Consider the following 20,781-nt stretch of genomic DNA (forward strand, 5'->3'; position numbering starts at 1 on the left):
TATTTAGGCTTGCTTCACAATCCTTAAATTATTTTAACCAGTGGTTCATTCTCAAATATTTTGAAGTCATGGACTCCCAAATATGTATTTGTCCCTCCCTAACCCCCATCTGAAAATGTTTTGTGCCCGGGAGCCCCGTACCAGATTAAAATGTTCCAAATATTCCAGATTCTATTTCATGAAAAGCGTTGCATCGCGATACGTTGTGAGATTGTAGATCTTCTATTTTCAATGTATAGGCTGTACCAACGTCGCTTCGGTATATAGTTTTTAAGTGCTCATAATGGCCTAGTGCCCTAGTTGCTTCTATTGGGCTTATTTTCCTAGACCTGGTTGCTTATTTCTCTCACAAAATCTGGCAACCCTGGTGATGACACCGTGACCACAGACACGTGACTACAATCTCCCTGCGACTTCTTCCTGGTTCGGTTTTTTATGTAATTCCTGATTCCTCCATGGTAATTCCTTACTCAACGGTCTAAACGTGTGTCGTATGTTCCTTCTAAGTTTCATTTCATGCGAAATGTCCGTATCGCGTCACTGTATGAAGGCCCTGTGGAGATCTGTTACAGCAACACCTTTTACAATCTGTACTACTGTAGTCTCATCTTCTCAGTGTAAGATACCGTTAACTCGTCGGATGAGCGTCGGGGGGCTCATCATACAGACCAGAGCACACAGCAGGACTGAGACACTTAGTGAGTGAAATAAATCCATCCAGCTTTATTATATACTTTGCAACCAACTGAACTAACGACACACTGTGGGATAAAGACGGGGTATTATATTGTCACATACATATTCGATTGGTCAACATCACCCTTCCTCAACCGATAGAGCTGTTGATCCTGCTTTAGCCTTGGATCAAGACTATTATATATGTATTTTATCGAATCTGAGTATCTAATATGATAAGCAATTGTCAAAATCGATTAAATACATCTATGATAGTCTTGATCCAAGGCTAGAGCTGTTGGTACTGCTTGGTGAGAATCTGTTATTCATCAGACTTACAATAACTGTATATTGTATGTATTGGTTTTTATCATTCTACTTAATGACAAGATTGATGTCTTCCACCTTCTCTCTATTATAGAGAGATTTTTTTTCCTCCTTCATTTAACCAGGAAGACTTATTGAGATCAGAAATCTCTTTTAAAAGAGAATCTCCTTTTACAAGAGATAAAAACGGAGATAGATAGAGAGATGTACTTTAAAAGCCCTGGACCAGTAATATAAGCTCTACTCTGTTCCATGTTGAATGGGTGATATTGACCACCACTGCTTGGGGAAACAGCTGCAGTCAAAGCATGTACTACTAGCACTGTGTATTCTGACAGGTCTGAACTGGGATGTTCAAGAGTAGACTAACAAGAAAACCGTTATCTAAAACAGTGGTTCTCAACCTTTTCAGGCTGTGACCCCCCCCAAAATAATCACATTTGAAGTGAACTGGGACCCCCCACCCTTGGAATTGTAGGAGCTGAGGCAGTACATTTAGTTTGACTCGGTTCTACAGATAAATATTGTGAAAATAGGCGATCTACAAGCTCACAACACCTTGCAGCAGCTTGTAGATCAGCTATTTTCACAATTGTTGCCTCTTTCTTATGATTTCTTATTGATGCTGTAATAGTCTTTTTTCATTTAATTTCTTTAAAAAAAAATTCGGTATTGTGTTCAAAAGTTCTTAAATTGTCACCTGGGGACCCACAGGTTGAGAACCACTGATCTAAAGAACATAATTGTCACCTGAAGCTATGGGACACTGGAAATAATGACTTAAGTTTGTGTTCCACACACCATTTCAGCCTCTCAGATCAGACTATTCACAGTGTTCAGTTGTTATGGCTCACCCCCAATCTTATGAAACTTGCTTCACCTCATTTGCCTGCTGCACCTACTATTAACATAATTTTGTTCCCTTGGCTTTGCCTTAGTTTGCTTCTTACCCTGATTGAGGCCAGCACTGGGAGGTGTGGAAAAGTGAAGTCTTATCTCACAATGTTATCTTCCTCCCAAGGGAAATTAGTGCGGAATGGAGAGGAGAAGAAAACAGTGGTAGGTCTCTACTCCTTGGATTTTTGTTTTTATATACATTTATATGACTGGATTCTTGACATGATCCATTTCTGCTTTTATAAAAAATTAGTGCTAGGCCTGTCACAACTAGGCTATTACATAATCGTCTTATCACAATTATTTGAGATAACCGCAATTGTTTTTTGCATAATCGTCATAATTATTTCGATGTACATATATTTCCGAACGTTTTTAAAAATATTGGAAATATCTGATCTACAAGCTCAAAACGTGTCACGATTATACAATTATTTGAGGGACAATGAATCGTTAAGTAAAATTTCATAATCGTGACAGCCCTAAGAATGACTTAAGTTTAGATTGAAAACCGTAAGTAGAGAATCCATGTCTCTGTGTTCTTGTCCTGTTTTCAGATCTGTATAGAGGGCAACATTGCCAGTGGGAAGACCACATGTCTGGAGTATTTCAGTAAAACTAGTAATATAGAGGTAAGACAAAGACAAGGCTCACATTCTGATGATAGAACTTTATCGTTGCAGTTGCCAAAAACACAACAGGGGAAATGTAATAAAAAAAAGTAAGTTGAAAAGCAGAAGAATAGAAATAGTATATCAGGGGTAAACAAATCACTTAAATATAATGAATGATATGAAAAGACAAAATGTTAAAAACAAAATAGCTATGACAGAAATGTACAGACAATAATATTAAAGTGCCAATGGCGAGACATCTTCTCTGTTTTGTTATTGTGGTGCTGTTACTGTAGTTTTCATCCATCCCTCCTACCCAGTGCATTATTGTCACCTGTTAATTCACAGTAAATAATGCCTACTTTTGTAAATAAATAAAGCTTTTCAGTTACTTGACTTATGCAATGGTAGACTTCAATTCTTTGTTTTGCATACAAAGTATGACGGTATCTACACTCAAATATTTTAGCCTTTGTTAAACAGTAAACAATAACACACACACACTTCTCAAGTTCTGCCTTGCTCCTGCAAGTTGTGAATAATGACCATTTATATGACGGCTGATGTAGAGAGAGCACAATGGGGAATTTTACCCCGTTGTGCAATTATACAAAAGATATGAATTTGATCCGGTATAATATAGCCAATACCGATAAATCTCAGCTCTAATCTTATAGATCACAAGACATTAATGGGATATACAGATGCCATGGCTGCCATGTTTATATTTTGATACTGTGAAAAAAATGATGTTAAGTCATTATACAGCTGTTTCCTGCCACTTTTGATGACCAAGGAACAATTATTATCAGATAAACAAAATGCAAAACTGTTACTTTTCAGGATTCAAATTCAAAAATAGCAAAAGTATCAGATCTACAAGCTCAAAACGTTTGAGCTTGTGGATCTGATACTTTTGCTACTTTTGTGTGACGCTGTGGTATGTTCAAGTAGGGCATTAATTTACAAAAAAAAAAAAGTTTGAAATATGGAGACAAGAGGTTTCTGCCCGACAGCAACTATGTATTTATTTGTTCTTCCATTCTCTTTTCTTGTCCTATATTACACCAGGTCTTAACAGAGCCGGTTGCTAAATGGAGGAACGTCAGAGGACACAATCCTCTGGTACTGTACACGAATACACTGTCAGCTAGTTATTATTATTAATGCTTCAGTTAACAATCCTTTTTCTTTTAAACCAAAAAAAAAAAAAAAAGGATTTGGTGGTTCCAAAATGACAGGTGTTTTATACTGTAGACTAGAGCTCTTTACGGGTCCAAAATGACAGACCGAAACCCTAATTGGACCTGTGAAATTCGTTCCGAGATATTACAGAACCGACTCAGTCCCAAACCGGTCCATATAATACCCAACTGACTGTTGGGTATTATATGGACCTGACGAATGTCAAATGATGCAGATCAGCTATTTTCAGCATGCAACCAAGTGTAAAATCAGCCATTACGACGCCATCAAGGCCTGCCTAAATACATTTTTGTCAACAAAATCAACTGTATATTTAGTCGACTAAAATCAAGACAAAAACAAACTTTTCAGATGACTAAAATATAACTAAAACTAAATTAAATGTTATTCAAAAGACTAAACTAAACGAAAATTTGCTGTCAAACTTAACACTGCGGCTGAGTAGCTATGTTATGTTACTTTTCAATGTGTGCATTCTCCAGGGTCTGATGTACCAGGATCCTACACGATGGGGCATCACACTACAAACATATATACAGCTGACAATGCTAGACAGACACCTGTCAGTCATCGTAAGTCTAAATGTCCAACAATTGCATCTCTCATACAGGTGCACACGTGCGTGAGAGGATAGGTTAAATATGCTGTTAATTGGTGATGCCAGCTGTAGTGCTGCATGTGTGTACAGATTATAGATTTGGATATTCTACTGTTAGACTGATGATAGGTTCTTGGTTTACCTATGATTCCCTTGTGTTGTCCTTGCTTACTGTAAATCACTCTGGATTAAGAGCGTCTGCTAAATGCCTAAATTGAAAATTATTTATCTTTGTTTTTAGAACGATCCTGTGAGGATGATGGAGAGGTCCATCTTCAGTGCCAAGTACATCTTTGTGGAAAACCTCTTTAAAAGGTGCTTGGATCTCATGGAAGCCTAGTAGGCTCAGACCCATAATACTTGAATGGGATGGGAGTAAGATTACAGGCCTGGATTCTTCAGACGAGCTATTTATTCATACAGTAGGGCTTAGAACAGCAACTCTGTTGTCCACATATGGAAATGAGCCTCTAGCCTCACAGTGGTAGCCTGAACATAATAGATACAACAAGTTCACAAGACACTAAGACAATGCAATGGCGTTTCCTTCTCCATATTTACAAAAGAGAGTTCAAAAGTTGCAACCGCTACTGCTATATTTTTGTTCTAAAAAAACTTGGGAATTCAATGAAATTACTGGCTTATGGGATTCTATACTCAGTACAACATTCTTTCATATTTATTGGCTTTCATTTATAGTGACAATATAAAGGCAGAGTTGTAGTAGCACATCTTTATAAGCATACCAACTTCAAATTACATATTGATATCAACCTTACCAACACCCCTTCCCCCCAGTTCAGTGTGTACTGTGTAGTATGTCACATAAGTCTTGTTTAGGTTTGACAATTGTTTTCTCTACTTGGAGAGCACATGCATAGGTACATATTGTGATTCTATTGTTGTCTAGTGAGAGGCCAACCCATCTCCTGTGTTTTTCAGTGGGAAGATGCCTGAGGTGGACTATGCCGTTCTCAGCGAGTGGTTTGATTGGATCATGACTAACATATCTATTCCTGTTGATCTGATTGGTGAGACTGCAAATATTTGTATACATTTTTCAAAAAGTTATACACACATACAAACAACTAAACACTACAGACACTAGTACTTAATACAAGATGAAACAGGTACACATACCATCCAATTATTGATCGACCAAAAATGAAAGGAAATGTTCACATTGGCATAGAAAGCGGCATTAAGAGTATTTATGCATATTCTTATGTGCATAAATACTAATAGCTGATCTACAAGCTCACAATCACAACGGGCCGCGACGCGTTGTGATTCTTGTAGATCTGCTGTTTACAGTATTACTGTATTACAGCGGTGTGCAACCAGTTATAACTGAGGCTTTAGAATGCCCATTTATCCTCCATGTTGGAAGAAACATCGGTTACTACTCAATGTGCAAAACAACAATTATTATGTATTGATATATGAGATGCATATCATCAGCATAAATGCAAAAATGCGGTATCTGATTACTGGATCTTGTAAACAAGTCACAGTGGAACAGTAATGTAATGCTTTTTCCAATGTTTTACAGTATCTACTTGTGAAAGTGGTTATTACTGGTTACATACAGCCATACTGAAAGAAAAAACGGCAAACATTTTGTGCAAGGCCTCTATTAACGATGACAAACAGTTTTTCCCCTTTTTCTGTACAAACATTCTGTGCAAGGCCTCTATTGACGATGACAAACAGTTTTTCCCCTTTTTCTGTACAAACATTCTGTGCAAGGCCTCTATTGACGATGACAAACAGTTTTTTCCCCTTTTTCTGTACAAACATTCTGTGCAAGTCTTCTATTGACGATGACAAACAGTTTTTTCCCCTTTTTCTGTACAAACATTCTGTGCAAGGCCTCTGTTGATGATGACAAACATTTTTTCCCCCTTTTTTTTGCCAGCATCGGTTCACTTTTAGATATTTTGTTTCTTTTTACAGTATATCGATGCTGTTGGGCAGAAATCTTGTATTTCCATGTTTCATCGTTTTGTTTATTTTCCTAAAGGAATGCAGTATTTCTGTGTCAAAGACACAACACATCGCATTGTGAGCTCTTAGATCAGCTAGTTTGAACATTTAAATAAATGTGATGCCAGGTTGAAAGTGTTTAAGTCTCTGTGGTTTTATAAATATTTAACCAAAAAGTATTACCACAAACAGGAGCTTATGACTATACTGTTACTACATTGTATCTGCTGGAACACAGCTTATTTTTTCCATTTACTGTAAATTAATGGTTTTAATGGTTTCTTCCCGACAGCGAAGATATACACACTCACATTCTGCTACTTATGTACACCTGTGTTGCTTCCAATCTCCAGTTTCTCCTATCTACAATGGCATCAACAACAGATAGACTGTAGATGTGAAATAAAATAAAATATTTTTCATTTCTCTCCATCTTTCTTGCTCTCCAGTTTACCTCCAAAGTTCTCCCCAGACCTGCTATGAGAGGCTAAAACAGAGATGCAGGGAGGAGGAGAAAGTCATTCCTCTGGTGAGACCTCATACCCAATCACATAGATGCTACAGTAATGTTTGCCCCCAAAACATATTTTGTCTATCGATTAGTCACCCCATGGAGACTTGAATTCATAGATTTTTTTTTGTTTTTGTCACATTCCTAAGCCAATAATTTGATGACCGGCAGCGGTTCCGGTAGGAGACACAAAGAGTCTCCTTTGTTCCGGTAGGAGACACAAAGAGTCTCCTTTGTGTCTCCTACCGGAACCGCTGCCTACTGGTCCGCTGGTCATCAAGTTATTGGCGACAAAAACAAAAAAATATTCCGTGACTAATCGATTGAAAAAAAGTCATTTTGGGGGTGAACTATCCCTTTAATGGAAAAGTTCTGTTGATTAATTGGCAGATATTAGATACATACTGTATGTCTAGGTTATTAGATACTTTTGTGTAAGGTACTTTAGTAGATGAACTTTTAAATACACTATATTAAATCTATATGTAAGTCAACTCTTATCAATTTCAGTCCATTTGTCACAAACTCCAACCTACAGTAGGATCTGTCTCACTTTTTCTGTATGTGTGTGTGTCTGTCTATCTGCCAGGAGTATTTAGAGTCTATCCACCAGCTGTATGAAGACTGGCTAATCAACCGCACTTCCTTCTCACTTCCTGCTCCTGTCTTAGTGAGTAACTGACAAGATCCACCCCTCCAGCAGGGAACTAAACTACCTTCTGCGGTGCTTCATACATCGCTCAGTCTGTTGTCTGTCTCTCTCCAAGTTAATCCCTAAATGAACTTTCATGTTGCCACTAAAGTGTGTGCTAAAAGAACAATGGCGGCTTGTCTCGAAATTATCTCTTATTTCAACTATGCCGTTTCTGATAAAATTCAAGGTGAGAAATAGGCCATGCAGTTGCTCAATCTTGACATTCACATTGATGACAGCTGAACATAGATAACATTTAGGAGCACCCACCAAAATGTAAGAGCACTGGCTATACAGTATATGTAATTCTTGTATGTATGTGATTTTATTATCGATTAAAAACAGCACATAGTACAACAGTATGATTTACATGTAACATAAAATAGAAAAACCCTTGGATTGTTTCCGACTTGTGTAATAATAATAATGATGATGATAATAATTTATATAAAGCACTTTTAAGAAAATGATTTTTGTGTTGATGTCACATCTTGGCTGTGTGAACATTGCAAAAAGTTAGTAATCCAACAGTATTGTAAGCCTCTTGTGACCAAGATTTAACCCATTAAAACCGGGAAGCATCTGTGACATTTGAGATTTTTTGCTTCGTGCCGCACTGCGATCTTGTACATCTGCTATTTTTGAACGTTTTTGAAAAATCTTGAAAATGTGAGAAAAAACTACCGATTTATAATGCTCAGGTCCTAGACCTAGGCCTCAGGTCTTAATGGGTTAAGTCTAGTGATTTAGATGACCATGGTGTATCTCTCCATCCAGGTGATACCTGCTGACCAGGACCTTCAGAAGATGATTCATCAGTACGAGGAGAACAGAGACAAGATCCTAGCAGGCGGTCACCTCTGATACACAGAAACACAGTGAAGACATCCCTCGTTATGTGCTCTGGAAAGAACATTACTTATTTATATAGTGACTTTACACCATTCATATTGTTCAGGCCAGTCATACTGTACCAATTTAAATACCTCTTGTTTTTTAACCTTTAGATTTGCAAACAGAAAGAAATCAGAATCATGGCTTTTCATCGCGTTAGGTTTTCTCCGGACGCATATTTTTAAAGGATCTTTTCATGTGACTAAAAACATAATTTATCATGTTTATAACTCTGTATATAACACAATGCTCCATAATAAGTTACAGTAAATGTTTCGCTATCATTGTTTTACTTTTACAATAAGCACTTGAAGATGCCCCAGATTATCTGGGGTATGTGGCATGAAAACAAGATTTTCTGTTCCTGTAGTGGTGCAGTGGTTAATAATGGGACCATCATCTTGAAATTTTTTACTTTAATCTGTTATTTTTCCCCATTGGGCACTTGTTCTAACTAATAGTTTGAATATTTGGCCTTCCAATAACATCGCCAATGTTCCGGAATACATAGAACCATGTTGTATGATTATTTGGTATTATGTAGGGAGTCGCTAGTGCAGCGACAAAGAAAGCCCTCCCCTGTACCCCTGCACCACACAAATGCCCCCTAAATACAACTTCTGTTACTGAATGTACCTTATTATGTTCTGGACCAAAGTAGCCATGTATGTCATTAGTATAGTTTCCATGGCTAGCCAGGATTTACGACAGGGCTAAGCATGGCTTCCTCATTATTTTTATCCATTGAGATGGGCTAGGAGTTTATCCTCAGAGATGAATAAACTTAAACTAACTTATATGTAAAGAGTAGTATGGGTTACTGTAATCCTTTTGTCATTGTTGGGGCCCTTTTCTATCGCACAAGATAAAACAAGAACTAGCCCAAATAGAAGCTAATAGGAACTAAACTTTGTTCCTATTAGTAGATTTGAAAATTATACACTGTATTTGCATTGTAAAATATTTGTGATATTCGTAGAATTGATATTGTTTGAATAAAGTCAAAATGCTGTTTGGATGGACTGAAGCAATCACAACAAACTATCACAGGATTTGGTTTATTCTAAGTAATGTGTAAAGGAGTAGATCTTAAATCAGAGTAGGCCCACACCCCCGCACAGATCTCTTGGAACAGTTGAGGCCAGCTTGCCTCTGTAAAACATGATATCACTTCAGACATTGTTAGCACACTTCATACACACAAACATAAGGCACTTTAAACATACAAAATCAGGTCTCAAAATACAGCAGTGCACCTGAAACACAATCCAGTAATAAATTCTTACATTCAAAATGTCACCTGTAAAACCCTAGACACAAAGAGTTAAGATTATTGCCACCTCACCTTGGCATATCAGTACAAGGTGCTATAACAAGCACTGTCATTATGGCAATTTGTTTAGAAAGGTGCATGACTTAGTAATGGTGACATGAATAATGGCTGTTGAAGTCGATCATTTTACGGTGGGTTCATCGCCTGAAAGTTTGAAAACTGCCATGCTTTGGAAAATGGTCAGCATAAAATGTGAAAGAAAGAAAAACAAAACACCAGTATGGTCCTTTAACACTTAAGAGCAGTGGTTTGGGGGAGCGAGTGAGGTCCAGGGACACCAAGGGATCCTTGAAGGGGTGGGTGGGGTGTTTCAGGGGGTCCCCATCAAAATGAGGAACAGTTCAATTTTATTTTATTTTTCAGCCATTCAAAAATAGGCGTTCTGCAAGCTCACTGTGTATTGTGAATGTGATGCGACACATTGAGCTTGTAGATCTGATATATATAATCTTTACGTTCTGGCATGTCATTTCTCCTGGGTCTCTACGATGACATAGCTCTGTACCACGTGCTCCTCTTCTCCTCCACTGGCTCCATCTCTTTCTCTACCTCTGGCTCTTTCCCTCCTACCATCTAGCGCCCCTCTTTTTGCCCGGTCTATTTCTCTCTCGTTCCCTCCTTCTTTGTCCTTTGCCATTCCCCTTTCTCCGTCTTCTTCGCTCCCTCTTCCACTTTGTCCTCCACCAGTTCCATCTTCTTCCTTACAGCTGTGACAGTTGCTGATATTGCAGGTGATCACTGCTGAGGGGTGACATAGTATTGGCTGGTACCCCTCTCTCGGTCCACTCTGACCTGGATAAAAATCATCATCGACGCTCTCCTCAACCAAATACCGGAAGTTCTGTGGGGCTGGCACGTCGTCCTCTTCATCCTTCTCCCCTGTTCTCTTTTTTTCTTCATTCTTTGTCTTTCCATCTCTTCTCCTTGATGCTTTTTTCTCTTGGTGGTGGATGTGACCCATTCTCTCTGCAAGCCCTTCCTCTTCTATGGAGGGTTGCTCTTTGCTGGACAATACACTCTTTGGCAGACCTGCAGCGAACAGAATATGGACGTTTAAATTAAAAGGTAAAACTTGTTTTTTGACCTGTGCAAAGGTAGGCTCAAAGGGGCCTCAACACCTGCCTTTTTACACGGTCACAAAATAATGTTGATTTGTATGTAATACAAAATGTATCATTTTTGTGTTACAAAGCCAGTGTGCCTATGAAAACGGCACACAACCTAAAATGTACACCATTCAGTTGCTTATTTACACAAAACAACCCCACTTGTCAGACGTTACAGATGTCGCTCTCTTAAAGCCTAATTTATACTTTGTCGAACGACCATGTCGCTCATAAAAAATTACCAATTTGTTATTGTTATTTCCAGTTACGGTAATTATGAATATTAAACTTTACCTCCTGAAGGCTGGTCCCCTCTCCTTGCTACAGCCCTGGGAAGAGGTTCTGGTCTGTGATCTTCAAACTTCAGAGTCTTGTCTTCGGGGGTCTGGGGCTGTGTTGTCCCAGCTCTCAGTGTAATGTGCATAGAAATAGCACTAGGACCACTAAGAGCACTTTCAGAAGAGACATCAGCAGCTCTGCTTTTATCACTGCTGCTGGTGGTATCACAAACGCTTCTTCCTCTGACACTATTACTCCTACTGCTATTATTCCTACCAACACTTGCAACTTGGTTACCTGCTTCGCAGCTAACATTATTACCAGTTACATTATCAGCTTTGCCGCTGTCAATACTGCTAGCCACAGCAACACTAGCAGCTTTGACACCGTTATTATGATCGCCACTAGCGATGTCTGCAGTCTTACTGCCATTACCCGTATCGGTGCTGTCCACACGAACAGCTTTAATACTATTGCTGCTGCTGCTTCCTGTGCATTTTTTGTTTTGTACAAGAGGTCGACCCCTGATGGCCAGGTCAGGGTAGTTCCTCTGCATCTCCAAGATGGATCTGTCCTCGTTGAGTAAATGCCTGGTGGAGGACATTGGTGCAACTCCCTGTCGCAGCCTAGGTTTGGCTTTAGGCCTGGCCTCCAGAGAGAGAGGTACCTGGAAAACCCAAACAGAATATTTGTTTGTGTATTATGTTTTTTACGCATCATGTTTATTCTGTGATATTACGTAATCTGTATTATACTGTATATAATATCACATAATAAATACATTTTAAAAATCATACTTTATGTACTTTCTGTGAGCTCATTCTTTTTGGTGGAAGCTACAGAGTTGTGCGCAGAAAGTAAATATCCACTGATATTCTATTTGCTTGAACAGAGGACCTTTCCCACGGCATACAGTAGGCTACTCCTGAAATCACATATGGTTTCAAATATGGTTCATAACCTATATGAAATGACACGGTGGGTGTCATTTCATTTCACTTGATGTTTCCTGTCTCCCTCCATTGTTTAATATATGTTTAATATAACGTGTTTTATTTATTCATTTGCTAAATTATTTATATGTTCTCACACACCTGTGAGTCCTGGTTGGGCTCCCTCCCGCTCGAGTCATCGTCATCTTCCTCGTTCTCCTCCCCGTCTTCTCGGTCGACCACAGAACAAACCCTGGGCACCACCTCGCCGTCCTCTTGTATCTCCTCTTCCTCTTCCATCTCATCATTCTCTAGTCCAACCGTTGTCGTCCCCGAGGGCTGTCCTAAGGACTCTCCGTGATGCATGGCTCTCCTCTGAAGAATCTCTGCCCAGTCCTGCCGTGTCAATTTAACAATGGTTACTGTATGTCAGTGGTACTCAACCTTTTCAGGCTGCGACCCCCCCCCAAATAATCCTATTTGAACTGGGGACCACCCACCCTGACAAGCACTTGTAATTGTAGGAGTTGAGTCATTACATTTTGTTTGACTCGGTTCCACCGATAAATATTGTGAAAATAGCAGATCTTTGTGAGCTTGTAGATCGGCTATTTTCAAAAATGTTGCCTCTTTCTTAATATTATTTAATAATTTGGCCAATATTTGACCAGTTTTTATAGTATAGTTTGTTGATGCCTTTAATACAGTAATGGTCTTTTTTTATTTATTTTCTTTCTTTCTTTTTTAGGGTTAGGTCTTAAACGTCCTTAAATTGTAACTGGGGGGGGGGGCACACACAGACTGGCAGATCCAGTTTTAAGGCCCCTGACAACTTTATGCACATTACCTGTGATCCTTGTTGGGCCTGCTCTGTGAGCCTCAGGATGTGCTGACATTCCAGCCGGGCCAACAGCAGCTCAAACCCCACTGCCATGGTTCTGTCAGGATTGGCCTCCTCACTGAGTCTGTACTGCCTGCAACAGAATAATACACTTCACTGGCATTTACTGTGTTTGTTACCTTTTGGGGCCTATTCAGGAACGAAGCAAGTCTGTAACGATGCCCATTGGGAACACATGGGACCCCAACAAAATAAGTAATATACTGTAGTGTAGGGTATGCAAATCCCACATAGGCCTACAGTAGGTCTATTCAGCCACACCCACTGCACCAAAAGCAGTAGAACCCCTATCTAGAGCGCGACTCCATAGTCTCTCGAGACTGACGGATGCCAATGAGGATTAAGTCAGTGATGTGTTATACCGTGATACGGTGTATACGCCGTATACAGTGCAGATTTTTTGGGGGAAAGCGTATACAGTCTAATAACCATTTCATCCATTGAAAACGCGATAGCGTATCGCGCATGTCGTGCAGGGAATAATTATCGTATACCCTCCGAAAAAAAACTAGATCACACCACTGGATTAAGTGGTTAAACTGAAAAGTGTTGTTGACAATGTTTTCAATTGAAATTCACTACATATTTTTTTGTAACTGAGTGGAATGGTCATATGACCAAAAGAAAAAGTAACATATGGAAATGGTCTATTTGCATATAGGTCTTTCATAGATGTAACAGATTTGTGTGTGTGTGTGTGTGTGTGTGTGTGTGTGTGTGTGTGTGTGTGTGTGTGTGTGTGTGTGTGTGTGTGTGTGTGTGTGTGTGTGTGTGTGTGTGTGTGAGCCTTTTCCTACCTTCGTTGTGTGTCTGTATCAGGCAGATAGCCTATCAAAGCCAGCACTGACTGGATGGTGGAGCTGCTCAGAACAGGCAGGAGACTGTAGACAAATGCACCTGTAAAGGTCTGACAGACACAAACGGCATGATTTATTATTAAACTTTACAGACGTCTGTGTTTTGTTTTGATCTTACATGTACTTACATGTAGTGTTTTCTCTGGTCTTAAATGAAAGAAAGCTGTCTGCTAAGAGTAGAGAATGGTTTATGACCTGAGGAATTCAATAGCTAAATCTGGCAATTTAAAATATCAAAAAGGCATGTCTGTCACAATGGGGGGGGGGGGGGGAGTTTTCCTCTGTTCCTGAAATCTTTAGAAAATACAAGGTTTCAATATATTAAATGGCTTGTATGTACACAGTTTATTGACAATTGACTCATGACGATGAGATAATGCCCAGGTGTTTCCCCTTTGTACTCCATGCTGCCAGTAAACAGGAAGTGTCAAACATTGGCCAGTAAGTAAAAGTAATAAAGATAAAACCGTATTGATCCCCGAGGGGGAATTCAGGTGTCATGGTTGTAGCAACAACAGTAAGACTGAAACACAGTCCAGACATGCTGTAGTAACTATACAGCATGTCATTCTCCGCTGGTTATATCAACAATATCCCTATGGCAAAATTGCAATGACAAAATATTGATCTTAACTGAGCATAGATTGTCAACAGAATATTACTGTTAATATTTAACTTTTTCATCTACTACGAAACAACACAATTTTAAATATAACGCAAAAACGTGTATAAATGAAGAATGCACTGTTGATAGACTGCACATGTATCACCCTCCATATTTATTGGAGTCAGATGTATATTCATAATTGCTGTGAAATTATTAATAACCCTGGGGCTTTCTGAAATATATAAATAAAAATAAAAACAATCTTACATCAAATAATATAAGGTGTTTACGAATAATTATCCAGCTCCTTTAATTTAAAATCTTCAAGACACATTATTACCCATTAGCTAAGTCAACTCTAGATAAATTCAGTGGTGAAAAGTAACTAAGTAGCCTATTACTTTATCTAACTGCAGTTTTGAGGTACTTTTACTTGAGTATTTCAGTTTTTAATACTACTCTACATCTTAAAGGCAAATATTGCACTTTTTTACTCCACTACATTTATTTGACAGCGGTAGTTAGATACACTGTATTATGTAGATTATTAATACAAAACAGCCTACATATTAACTGATAAATAATGATGTAGCCTATGTACAATCTACCCAACACAAAGTAGGCTCATTAACATCAGCACCTTTTCCACTGCAACATTTTAAAGTGATGATCACATGCATTATTAATTACAAGCCAATAATAAAAATAGCATGTTTGGTACTGTAAGTATAAAAAAAAATACTTCTACCACTGGAAAATAAAAGAATAGGAGGCAAGTAGCCTTGGATCAAGACTATCATGGATGTATTTGATCGAGTCTAACTTTTACTTTGGTATCCACGATAGTCTTGGCCAGAGCCTTCTAGATGGCACTGGTCTTGGCTAGCACCCCCCAGTGCGTCCTGCACTTTCACCAGTAAAGCCCGTACTTCTCCGTACAAAGTACAAAATATATATATATATATAAGGTGCTTAGCCGGTTCCCCCAAATGTTAACTCACGCTTCGGAGTTTTCGTGCAATGTATTAGTCCGTATTGTTCGATAAAGAAGTGTTTTAATCCCGTCTGTGTCGGATTCTGTCGGAATTTCCCTGAATGGACTGAAGTGACGGGACGCATCCGGTGAAAGCCAGTATTACACTCAATGTAAACAATGGGGGGGAATGGCATTAGGCCACAGACGGGATTAAAACACTTCTTTATTGAAAAGTACGGACTAATACAGTGCAAAAAGACTCCGCAGCGCTAGTTAACATTTGGGGCAACCGGGTAATCACCTTGTATATATATTTCTGTACATGTGTACGGAGAAGTACTGAAGTACTCGTGAAAATGCAGGACACTATGGGGGGTGCTAGCTAAGACTATCGTAGATACGAAAGTAAAAGTCAGACTACATATATGACAGTCTTGATCCAACGCTATTGAGCTTAATAGTAGTTCTGCTATTTTCAAAAGATTTCAATACATTTTAGACATGACAACTTGTGAAACGGGACATCCTGCTTCTGCATAATGAGTAACAAAACAAAAAAGTTCGACAAATAGCTCGACCTTACCTTTAAGGTCTTGAACTCTTTCTTCCACGGGTAGAGGAACAGGTTGACGCAGAGCAGCTCCAGAACCTCCGTCGCTTTGACGAAGCCCTTCAAGTAGCTTCTACCACAGTCTCTGTCTCTCCCCTCCAGGACGATCTGATAGAAGGGCAAAGTTTCGAATCTCTCCCTCGGCTCGGTTTCTTCTGACAGCAAAAACTGATCGGCTTTCGTTATCACCCGGGCATCGTTGCACACTTTCGCGTGACCCTCGCTCCAAGAAGTATGACTGTAATATTTGACATAATCGTCAAGAATCTCTTTGCGAGACATGATCCGCGTCTGTTCGCCCCCTCCTCCTCCTTCTCCTCCCCCCTGTCCGTTTTTCATCATTTCCTCAGAGAGAATGCTAAACGTGCTGGCGTCGGTTCTGTATTTAAAAGCATACTGAACTGAATCAACGAGGAAGTGAGAGCAACAGTGTGGGTGTTAATGTGACAACGTTATGAGAATGCAGTTTGACAGGCTGGATTTATTTATGACTCCTCCTGTAATATTATTCATGTCAGTAGATGGTGGCAGAGAGCTGATTTTATCACAAAGGCCTACCCCCCGCCCCCCTGCCAGACTTATTTGTTTACTAACATTGAGACTGGACGCACAGGTGATTGTTTCACGCAATCAATCCTGTTGTTTCGGGGTGTGCTGGTTTCAGGCAGCACACCCCAACCCCCTCTTGTGTGTTGGCTAGTGAGGCGCGTCCTAGCGAGACCTGATAGAATGGGTTTCATTGCACGCATACTGGTTGCACGCATACTGGTTCGTATCAGTGTGACGTCGTCTGTTAAGGGGTCTGTCCAACATAGGCAAACACAAGATATATTACAAGAAAATAAATACAAAAATGTTATAATACAAGTATTAATAATAACTAATTTATTTATTGTATTAAATGAAGTGCATTCATGTACTAGTAGTAAGTAATACAGTAAGTAATCAAGAGTATAACAACTTGGTAACTGTGCTAAAACATACACAGATTGGTGTAGTGAATTTCATGACCATCAATTTAGGAGTAGGATATAACACTATTAAAAATTTAAATTGCACCTTCCAGGATTACTGGGGTAGGATGTGTAATATGTTGCACCCAAAAAGAACATATACAGAATAGAAATGGAATGTATAAGTGAGAGACAGATACAGATATACAGAATATAATACAATTTAGAATTCCACCTACCTGATATGTGGTCTAACTTCGCAGATAAGCTTAAAGGCTTGGTTTAAGTGTTGTACACAGTGTTGTGACACAGTGTTTGGCTCTTGCATTTAGAGATATTGTTGGTCCGGGGAGGGGTGGGTGGGTTTATTATTGTTATTATTTGTATTATTATTTTAATTAACCTTCTGTGTTGTTTTTAAGTTGTGTATGTGTTTGTAGCTTGTTCTTGTTGAAAAAATTATCCATTCAAACATAATTGTATTGCTGATATGATAATAAAAACAATTGATAACAAAAAAAGAATTCCACCTACCTGTGAGACAGCATCTATATGCTGCAAATAAAAAAAAGAAAATATGCAGAATATAGAATATAAAGAATATAAAAATTGGAGTATACTATAATACATAACCAAGTATATACAAAACTATACTATATATACACATATCGTCATCTCCATCCCCAGCCTTTGGCCTGGCAGAGAGAACAAATTGTGCAACATACCCAATTTATTTCCTTACACCCCAAATTCCCTCTTATTTACACCAAATTGAGAGTACTGAATCTGATAGTACTTAAGAGTACTATGGTAGAAATGGCTAGCCTAATGAGACTTCGCAATGCTAGAGAAGTACTCCTGGATGTCTTGGATAGTAAAGTCCATGGGGATTTCAAATTCAGGATAACAACGGCCAATCAGGTCTTCAAAGCGCTTGTATTGACGGATGAACTCATCCTGCATGGAGTACCACACCACCTGCAGAAGACCCTCCTCTTCACACAGATGTTTTCCCACCTTCTTGTACAGATTGTTGAGGCCTTTTTTCACCTCCTTGCCAGGGTACTTCTTGATAATCTTCCGCAGCTCCTGTTTGCTGAAAGCGAACTGGTAGCTCACCTCCTCCTCATGAATCCGCTCTGCCACGTGTGCCTTAACCCCTTCAAAGAAGTGATTGAGGTTCTCCAGAGGCTGGCCCAGGGAATCGATGACATAGGACTGTAGGTGGTCTGTGTACTTGCACTTGGCCTCACGCTTCTCACTTTCCAGAGAGAAGATCTTCAGGCGGGACAGAGTTGAGAAGATATGGTGGAAGTTCTCCATCATCACCACATCCCGCGGCGTCTTCTGGCTTTCATTGGCTACCTTCTCCACATTCATGAAGACAGCCTTAATGAGTTTGATGTAAGCAATGTCCACATCTCCCTGGCCCTCCGTGTTAAGGAAGATTGTTTCAGCGAGCTTGGTGAACTCCTCAAACCCTGTGACGAAAGGCAGGATTCCCACCTTGCTTTTCTTGGAAATCTTCACCTCTTCCATTTGTCTGATCTGACCAGAAATGCATTTGTCAAAGTTCCTCTTGACAGTGACCAGGACATTTCGCAGCATAATGCTGAGGTAAGAAGCGGGGTCCACATTCTCAGCCATCCACACGTGGTGATTCATCTTCACCAGCATGTACAGCGAGTGGAAGCTGTCGATCTTGACAGCCAGGGCGATCAAGTTGCTGAGCTCTGTCTCAATGCTTTGGAAGATCTTGTTCATCAGACACACCTTGTCTATCTCTGATGTCAGGGAGTGTCTGTGTTCTCCCTGAGGAATAATTCTAGACTGCACCACTCCATCCAATTTCTCCATTTCTGGCTGAGTGAGGGGCGATGATATCGCAGGATGCTGCGGCAGCTTGAAGAAGTTGCTGATGAAGTCTTGTTCTGCGAGACATAGCACATACAGCTCACTGAGGATCTGATCAAATAACCTGTCAAACTTTGTGTGGTCGGCTATATCGTTGCCCATATCCAGCAGCGAGGAGGACTGGGAACATATGCTGCTGGAGCTCTGCACTGCCAGCTTGTTGAGGCTGGACATCGAGCCTGTCAGCTTCCCAGAGCCATGTAGGCTTTCCGTTTCTTGTTTGAGTGCACCCCGTTTCTGTGAAAGTGTGGCAGACTTGACTCTTGTCTCCTTGGTAGTACTCGCCATTTTTATCTTGGCGACCTTAAAGAAATATTTGATTTCCCCTTCATATAATCTGGTCATGTAGTCAACATAGGTCCTAGACAGGCCTTCATACTTCTCACTGTGTGTGTTCTTGAGCCACTCCATGAGCTTAGCGTAGCGCAGCAGGTCTCTGTGGAGAGGGCTGTGTTTGGGCAGGGTGAGCTCAATGGTGTGGTGGGACAGGGTGGAGCTCTGGTAGTGGCCCTGCTGAACAAACACATTATTGAGGTGATTGGTGAGTCTTCGGGCAAAGGTGTTTCTCAGTTCGCTGAACAGATCCTGCTGTTGTGTCACAGCCATCAGTTTGTCATGGCCTGGCTGGAGAGCAATGTTCATGCACTGCAACAGAGCTTCAGAGGCGTTGATACAGGCCTCAATGCCTTTAGGGGAGGACAGGTCTCCCTCCTGTAATGCCATAACGTGTTCCTTTGATAGGTCCATGTAGTTCACCAGGAACTGGATTTCATCCAGCAGCTTGCTGCTGTTGGTGTTGCCGGTCTGGATGAGGCGGTTGCTCAGGGACATCTGATCCATCTGGTCCTTGATGCTCTGCAGCATCTCATCATAGCTGCTCAGCTTGTCCTCGATGGTGTCCACCTTGGCCAGCGCCTCATCCAGGAGCTGCATCAGGTTGTTCACCTGGTTATCTGATGCCATGATGGACTGGATGATGGCCCCATCTAGCACCTGCAGCTCGCTGGTAAGCTTTCCGGCAAAAGCCTCTGCATTGGAGATGGCGCACTCGCACATCTCCATCATGCTCTCGATGTCCTTCTCCTCGCATGCATTCAGCTCTTGGTAGTCATCCAGAGGGTCCTTGTCACCCTCGACAACACTTTGTTCCTCGCTGCTCAGTACAGACTCTTCCATCAGCTGAGAACTGACATTCACAAACTCCACCTTCTTCCTCAAGTAACTCTGACTGAGCTTCCAGATACAAGAGATGAAGGCGTTCTTATCAGCTGCGCTGCTGGCCACCCAGCAGTAGACCTTATCAAAATGAAGATTAAAATCTGGGTTTTCCTTGCTTGAATCTTTGGAATCCACTTTCGTCAGGCCTTGAAGCTCCCAGGCCATCTGTCGCTTGTAGAAGTCCCCTTTGTCAGACTTCTTCACCAGAACCACCTTAGCCAGGACAGGCATCTCTGTTGTGACTGTAACGCACAAAAAGCAGCTCTTCTTCTTGCCTGCCTTGCAAACATTAACAATGCTGAGGAGGCACTCGTTGTTGGGTGTGAAGATGTCCCTCTGGAGGGCATGCTTGATGGCTGTCATGACGGATGCTTTACTTTCCCTGGCAGAGATAAATACCTTGTTCTTGAAATGTGCTTATATAAATAAACTTGCCTTTTGCCTTGCCTTGTCGTAAACATTAAACACAGCGGGATGAAAATGGACAGACCACACTTTCTTGTAGTAGAAGTTTGCTTAAATGTAAAAGTAGGAATAAAGATGAAGTATGACTGTCAGCTCATCTTCCTCTGAAGCAGACTTATTGCAGACTATGAAGTTGGTGTATGCATAATCAGACTACTAGCTGTCATCTCCGCGCTGAATGAACATAAGCTGCTCCTGCAGCATCTTTTATGTGACGTCACCCATGAC

General features: G+C 40.3%; 3 protein-coding genes across 5 annotated transcripts; 1 reads left to right on the forward strand and 2 right to left on the reverse strand.

The window, feature by feature from the left end:
• The first annotated feature begins 419 nt into the window (after positions 1-419).
• Positions 420-9,418, forward strand: tk2 (thymidine kinase 2). Of its 3 annotated transcripts, none has more exons than XM_080448719.1 (10): positions 420-698; positions 1,941-2,061; positions 2,457-2,531; positions 3,585-3,638; positions 4,202-4,291; positions 4,559-4,632; positions 5,260-5,348; positions 6,753-6,832; positions 7,404-7,484; positions 8,286-9,418. In XM_080448719.1, exons 2-10 carry the CDS (start codon positions 2,005-2,007, stop codon positions 8,370-8,372), a joined length of 687 nt encoding a protein of 228 aa, XP_080304845.1. In that variant the 5' UTR covers positions 420-698; positions 1,941-2,004; the 3' UTR covers positions 8,373-9,418. The 3 variants fall into 3 exon arrangements, with proteins under 3 accessions (XP_080304845.1, XP_080304844.1, XP_080304846.1); XM_080448718.1 differs by having other exon boundaries at positions 2,024-2,061; XM_080448720.1 differs by lacking the exon at positions 420-698 and adding an exon at positions 1,204-1,230.
• Positions 8,398-16,420, reverse strand: LOC308099874 (uncharacterized protein). Its single transcript, XM_080448717.1, has 6 exons — positions 15,977-16,420; positions 13,751-13,860; positions 12,900-13,026; positions 12,215-12,448; positions 11,136-11,787; positions 8,398-10,764 (listed from the first exon to the last, which is right to left on the reverse strand). Exons 1-6 carry the CDS (start codon positions 16,343-16,345, stop codon positions 10,202-10,204), a joined length of 2,055 nt encoding a protein of 684 aa, XP_080304843.1. The 5' UTR covers positions 16,346-16,420; the 3' UTR covers positions 8,398-10,201.
• Positions 16,421-17,781: 1,361 nt separating this feature from the next.
• On the reverse strand, positions 17,782-20,451 carry LOC308100728 (exocyst complex component 1-like; the record flags this gene model as incomplete). The annotated part of the gene is made up of 1 exon (XM_080449801.1): positions 17,782-20,451. One exon carries the CDS (start codon positions 20,449-20,451, stop codon positions 17,782-17,784), a length of 2,670 nt encoding a protein of 889 aa, XP_080305927.1.
• Positions 20,452-20,781: the final 330 nt, after the last annotated feature.

This window comes from Gymnoscopelus braueri, assembly GCF_963280865.1.
Source record: "Gymnoscopelus braueri genome assembly, chromosome: 14".
NCBI classification, from domain to species: domain Eukaryota; kingdom Metazoa; phylum Chordata; class Actinopteri; order Myctophiformes; family Myctophidae; genus Gymnoscopelus; species Gymnoscopelus braueri.